The sequence below is a fragment of the Aulostomus chinensis genome, chromosome 15 (genome assembly GCF_037954235.1).
Source record: "Aulostomus chinensis isolate RoL2024-O1b breed Wild chromosome 15, RoL_Achi_v1.0, whole genome shotgun sequence".
In the NCBI taxonomy this organism is placed as follows: Eukaryota; Metazoa; Chordata; class Actinopteri; order Syngnathiformes; family Aulostomidae; genus Aulostomus; species Aulostomus chinensis.
The window spans coordinates 12,662,501-12,669,289 of NC_141334.1; the positions used below are offsets into that span (position 1 = coordinate 12,662,501).

At 42.2% G+C, this 6,789-nt stretch overlaps 1 protein-coding gene across 1 annotated transcript in view; it reads right to left on the reverse strand.

Annotated features, from left to right (window-relative positions):
• Positions 1-3,020, reverse strand: part of LOC147248740 (cyclic nucleotide-gated cation channel-like) — a 3,355-nt gene extending 335 nt beyond the window's left edge. The window contains exons 1-6 of the mRNA XM_086179104.1: positions 2,920-3,020; positions 2,699-2,809; positions 2,177-2,353; positions 1,616-1,723; positions 1,390-1,496; positions 1-1,092 (exon numbers count right to left, since the gene is read on the reverse strand). The exon at positions 1-1,092 is cut by the window's left edge and continues 335 nt beyond it. Coding sequence (XP_086035230.1) covers positions 1-1,092; positions 1,390-1,496; positions 1,616-1,723; positions 2,177-2,353; positions 2,699-2,809; positions 2,920-3,020 — 1,696 coding nt within the window. The remainder of the gene's footprint in view (positions 1,093-1,389; positions 1,497-1,615; positions 1,724-2,176; positions 2,354-2,698; positions 2,810-2,919) is intronic.
• Positions 3,021-6,789: the final 3,769 nt, after the last annotated feature.

Consider the following 6,789-nt stretch of genomic DNA (forward strand, 5'->3'; position numbering starts at 1 on the left):
TTACTGCCTCCATCAGGTCATCCTTGGAGAGGCAAAAGAGATCAGAATAGCCCAAGCTGCAAATGTTGGCTGTGCGTCGGTTTCCCATTTTACTGCCCTTTATGTTCAGAATGCTGATTTCTCCAAAGCAGCTGCCTGATGTGAGGAGAGCGTACTGCGTGACCCCGTCATCAGCCACCACAGCCAGCTTCCCCTCTTTGATGATATACATCTCTTTGCCGATGTCCCCCTTTCTGCAGATGTAGTCTCCTGGACTGAAGACCTGAGGGCGAAGTTTGAGCACCAGCTCCACCAGCAGTCCCGCTTCACAGTCTTGAAAAATGCGTACCTTCTTCAAGGTCTCCAGGTGTACATTAATAGCAATCTCAGCCCGCAGTTTGTTTGGCAAGTTCTTTAGCACCTCCTGCTCATCTACGGCTTTCTTGTTGGTCCAGAGGTAGTCAAACCATTTAATGACACGTGTCTCCAGTTCTCTGTTCACTTTACGGAAGTGCATGTAGTGTTTGATGGCATCGATCCGTGCTTGAAATTCAGCACGGGTTGCATTCATGTTGGCAATCATTGAACCAACATTCCCAACAATTGTGGCAAAGATTAGTACCCCAACAAGAAAGTCAAAGACCACGAATAGGTATTCTTCATCACGCACCGGTGCAGGCATCTCTCCAATAGTGGTAAGAGTAAGAGTCGACCAGTACAGACAGTAGACGTAACTCCGTGTCAGAGAGGAATATTCAGGTTTGGAGATGTTTGGGAACACCCAAGTATCCGAGCCAAACCCCAAAGACTTCGATATAGCATAGTAGATGCAGGCATTCCAGTGAATGATGATCAGGATGTAAAGCACCAAGTTGCAGATCCGGAAGATGTTTGGGTAGTTGGTGCGTGTCTCAGTGCGGTCAAAGAACTCAAACATTCGAGGGAAGCGCAGCAGACGATTGAACCTGAGCTGAGGTGTGTGGATGCCGGTGGCGAAGTACACCAGGTCAGTAGGCAAGATGGACAGCAGGTCCAGCTTGAACTGCAATGTTCGCACATAGCTGTCTCGGAGCTTTGCATGGTCCTTCACCAGTAAACCCTGCTCCAGGTATCCTGAGACAAGATAAGTTGAGTACAAAATTAATTTCAGAACCCATCTCAGCGAACAGTTGTACTTCACATCTGTTTTTCATCATGCGTGAGAAACACTTTAGCAGTATCAGTCATATGTTTTAGTTTCCCATTCTGGAAATCTTGCTGTTCAGGTCTCTTATCTCTCTTGAACTCATTTGCAGCTGTTAGCATCAAGCATTTATAGTCAGTATATTTCCCTTGATGAAGAGTTGATTAAATGAATTAAATATGGCAAATAGACTAAAAATAGCCTGGCGGCCAGAAGCTGTATTTTACCTGTGCGAAGACGGACACAAGTATCCATGATGTACACTAAGTCACAGAGGTAGTCCAGCACCAGCCAGCAGACGTAATTGCCCACCTGTAACTTATCAAAGCATCCCCTGCAGATACAAAGAAGACAAATAATTTACTGCTCAGGTCAACGCATCCATTCGCAGCACCCATCACCCATGCCCAAGGCTGCAGGGCCCCAACAGATAATGATTGAGGGGGTTATTACCTCGCTACAACCAGGAACCAGTTGTAGAGGACTGCTGCGGCGATGACGAATAACCAGCGGTAATAGGCGTCATCAGATGGGGACACGACAAATACATTCCACTTTTTCCTGAAAGCATCAAGAGATTGCAAATAATATCGACACACAGCTGTCAGTGCACAAGATATAGGGCTGTTAATATTTTTATTTAATTTGTGGTCTTTTTTTTTTAAAGCTCTGTCCCCTTTTATTTTCCTTAATATTCGGAAGCAAAAATAGTACCAATAATACATAACAGTACCTCTTCCTCCTCTTAAAAAGAAAAGCCAAAGAGAGTTCTTGTGACCTAATGGGGCATTTTTAAACTCTTTAAATGTTTTCTCAGATTTTATCATGTGGATATCCAGGGCTTTTCCAATCTTGAATTCACACTAAGACCTATTAAAGCTGAAAAAATGTGTTTTAGAAATGATGTATGTGTCACAGAGGTATTTTAAATATACTGTATTTAATTCTTTCCACTTTCTGATCACCAACATATCAGAGAACGGTGTGATGGTTCACGGCAGCATACACATATACCTAAAGATCCCTTTGGCATTGTTGCCATTGGCGTCTGGTTGCGTATTGCTGATGCGGCTGGGAGCAGTTCTCAGCTCAGGGCCACGAAATCGCTCCAGGAAAGAGTCTGGTCGCTCCTCTTCCTCAATCAGGCTCCTGTGTGCCCATTCCCTCAGTCTCACCACCAGGCTCACTAGCCTGGCACACACGTAAGAGACATTACTTAAAGACGTCAGACAGCATTTATCAATCAGTCTGGTACAAAACAATAAGAAATTAAAACTATAAATTACATTTTTAAGATACAGAGGATGTCAATACACTGGAAAACCTCACAAGAGGACATCAGTAAGACACAACATCCAAGGATCTAAGGAACCTTTTATGCCTCCTTCATGTGAAGTAAAAAAAACATGATGACTATCGTTTGGTTGAACCTGGTGAACTTTGAGCGAAACATCTTACGCTCTCAATAATGTTTCACGTCTTCGATCAGTCGGATCTTTGTGACGTACCTCAGTCGTGTCCTCATAATAGTTTTACCTTGAGATGGCGCCGCTCCTTTCAAAAGAATTTCTGGAATTGCCTCCGTGAGGGTCGAGAGCAGCAACTCTTTGTAGCTCTGAGGACGTATCATCACACACAGATGGCACCCTGCAAGAAAAAGGAAAAAAAACAAACATCACAAAACATTTATTTCATACAAGCTGCTTGATGGCATCACCTCTGGGGAAAGTAACTCATGATTTAATTGTTGTATTCACCTGCTTAGAATACTTTCAGCTCTCTCGATCTCCTCCTCTAAGCTGGTCTTCACCGACAGGTTATGGGGTGACAGATCTCTTTCTGCAGCCTGGCCCGTCATCTTCAGATCTGCCTGTGCAGGAAAACACTCCTGTTACAGGCTCATTTGCTGCTGTGCTTTATAGTTAATGACTGTTAGAAATGTTGACTTCCCCTGTGATGGCAAGCAAAGAACGTGTTTGGAGTTTACTGGGAGTTTCTGTGTTTATGGTGCGTATGACAGATTAAAGTCAGGGGACAGGGGGACGACTGGGACTGTCTGCCACAGTCCCTCATCTCGCCCATCACACAGTTGCTTGTTACCGTGGTGACTGGGGCAACTAGAAGAAGAAGTCAGCGCAGTTACATTTTTCTATAAGGAGAGGAAATGTTCCAACTGCATCTTTTTTCCAGCTCAAGGATGAGTGAAGGCAGCGCTACACTTCACCCTCTGACGCGCTGACAGATGAAGAGGTGTTTAGAAGACTGTTGCTGCTGTGTGACTAATTGGTGGATCATTAACAACAACACACACACACACGCGTGCGCACACGCACGCACGCACACACACACACACACACACACACAAACACGCACACACACACAGTGTTGACCTGAAACTCTGTGACTCTGTGAGCCAAAAAGCTGCTCTCCCACAGGAGCTCAGTCACTTAGGAAACCAGGGTGCTGAGAGTGAAAAGCGTGTCATGTAACATGACTTTACTGGAACTGCTGAGTTGAATGAATTTTATTCAGCTGCAAACGGCCAAAAACTACAGTCAGGAAAATACTTATTTCGGGAATTCAATCCTTTATTTTTGAAAGAAAAATGTGGTCCATTCCTAATTATGGGAAATTAAAATCACCGCTCAATTGTCTCTCTCTCTCAGTGAATGAATGAACACAAATAAACGAATTTCTGATGTAAGCAAGATATTTATCTTCAGCCAAGTATATGATTGAATTCATATGAAGAAAATATTATTTTCCATGTAATTAGCACCTAAGTATGTTAAGATCTAGGAAAATCCAAACCCACAAAAAACACAATCCACAGTAAAAGTATGACTCAAATATTCTTTACTAACTTACCTGACGTATTATGACAATGTGCAATCAGTAATAAATTGTTTGTTGGATGTCATGAAATTTGCACAATAAAACATGAAGAGTGGATTATGAGCATCCCACTAAACTACATTTTCAAAAAATTGGCAAGCGGACGCACATCTGTGTTCCTACCTTTTGTTTGTTTCAATTATGCCAATAAAATCCTCATGGTGACCTCACAGAGACACACCCAGAGCATCCATCCATCCCGGGTGCCTGTAATGGGTGTTACGAGAGGAAAAAATCTCTGCAAGTAAATCTCTGTGCAAAAATTGCATCTTGCACTCCTGAAAATTTTTCTCAGAGCCTCCTCTTGGTGTGTGCTCCTCCTCGGGTGTGTGTGCACGAGGTCCACCTGATCCTCTGCACATGCTGGAGGCTGGTAGGACGGTAAAAAGGGATGTAACTACAGATGCAGGCTGGGAAATCTATGAATGAGCTCGGATGTCAGGCAAGGCAAGACAAGGTGGTCCTCTGGGGAAAACTCTAAGAAACACCTTTTGTCTGAATTATATGAGAAATGATCATGACAAAGAATGCAAAGCTTCTTTAAATTTCTTCAATTGTTGGACGAATATAAATCAAAGGGGCTGCAAATATGTTTCACGTTAGATGACATTTGACAACACTGTTTTTTTCATTGGCTTTATTGTTTGTTTGTTTTTTTAATATTGACTCGTTGAAGTGATTCTGTGCATATTTAGAGTCCTGGACTTCATTAGAACTCCTGAGCTATCATTTCTTCCTCCCTGAATCCAGACATGAGAATAGAGCAGGTTGTTGTCTAAAACTCCTCTCTTATCGATGAAAATGTTTATATCGGAGATGGGTTTTTTTGTATGCTAGAATGGTCCCTGGGGAGTGATTTTTAATCCCTTTTTAATGCAACAGGAACATTTAAATATCCAGAGGCTCATTTTAACACCACACAAACATACTCTGTAAATGAAGCTGCACAATACAGATAATCAAGGCCACAAGAGGCTCCTGCCGCTGCCGCTGCCGCTGCCGCTGCCGCCGCCGCCGCCACCTCCTCCACGTCCAGCTCTTTGACAGATCCTGGCACTCTTCACTTTAATCAGGGCCTGTGAAATGTGACTGACAAAAACTTTGTGAGAAAGCCTTCAGGGGGTTCTGTAACCCAGAGGATTCTGTGTTGTCTGAGATTCAGCCCGCTGAACAGTAAAGCACAATCTGCCACCTCAATCCCCCCCAATGTACCGTAACATTGTTGATGGAGTGTTAAGAAAAACCCCGCATGTTAACAAGTAAAAAGATTATAGTCAACAAATCAAACGTGTCAACAGAATTGTCCTCTAAGGAAAACATCAACATTAAAGTGATACTTCACCCAAAAGTGTTTTTCAAGAACTTGATCTCACAAAGAGGTCTCCTACAGTCAGCCATGTAATATCAACTTGAAGCTCATGGTAACTTAACATCATCCACAGCAGCAAAATACTCCAAAACTCCCATTGGCAAAAGTCATCGTCCAGTATAGTCCAGGTCATCTTTATCCAGCTGTGTATCAACATGTTGCTGTAGCACTTAGCTGTAAGTTGCCATTAGCTTGAGGGTAAATACACGCGACTTGCTCTTTCTACATTCTGGAGTAACAAAAGTGAGTGTTTGAGGTGTGGCCTTAAAATACATCCCCTGGTGTGCCTTCAATTAACTAGCATGTTGTCAGTTTCAAAAGCCATGACGTCATCATCTGGGCTACCCCACATTGCATAGTCATAGTATGTAAACCTCTGGTTTCAACTGTATGTTAGGAGAGGTCAAAGGGCAGGACAAAAGCAAAACACTGATTAATGTAGGTATTCTATCATAGTCATCTTATAATAGCACGTGTGGTGTTATTTGATGTAAATATCGTGTCCTTTAATGTGTTCCAGGGAGTGTGTGGTGTCTCCTTTCTTGCAGCAGTGAGAGAATGCAGGTACACTCACCTGATTCAGTAGTATTAGCTGCTTTATCATTCATTTCATGAAAGCTATCATATTTCAGATTTTGTTGACACTGTCCAAACAGTCATCGTTATACTTCACGTTTATTACTGAGGTGTGATGGGTGGTGGTGTTTTACTGGAGTGCGTTCTCATACTGAAAGTGTTCTAAAATTGTTCTAACCGCCTCTCTGCAAACTCAAGCCTCAATAATAAACATGTAATTCAATGTAATGAAAACCATTCGGACAATCAAAACCCAACATAATTATCCATTTAAAGGCAAAACTTATGACTCCATTTATTGGATTGTATTTGAATCTAAATAAATGGCGATTTGCATTTTAAATTGAGGTCACTGAGTGGAGTGGAGTCTTTAAATGATGTATGTCCATATTTCACCTTGGATAGGTGCTAAGTTTCAGACAGAAGGAGAAAAAAGGGAAATATCTTTTATGAGGTGCCATTTCATAACAAGGACTCTTTTACAATGAAAAAAAAGGGAAGAACATAAAAGTATGATGGCTGCAACCATGACAACATGGAAGAATGAAAAGCAGTGTTATCTTCCTCTAGATTTGTGGGTCTTGAATGTATCTCTCCTCCATGTACGCTTGCTTGATCATAAGGTACACACAGACGAGGAATAACACGACATCCATGAAAAAAACAGCAGCCTTCAACATGTCAACAGCTTTCTCACACAGATTCAGTAAAAACCTCAAATTTAAATCCACATGAAGCGGTGATTGATCGCACTTTGGCATTTTTTTTTTTTGAAAGTCTGAGCGTC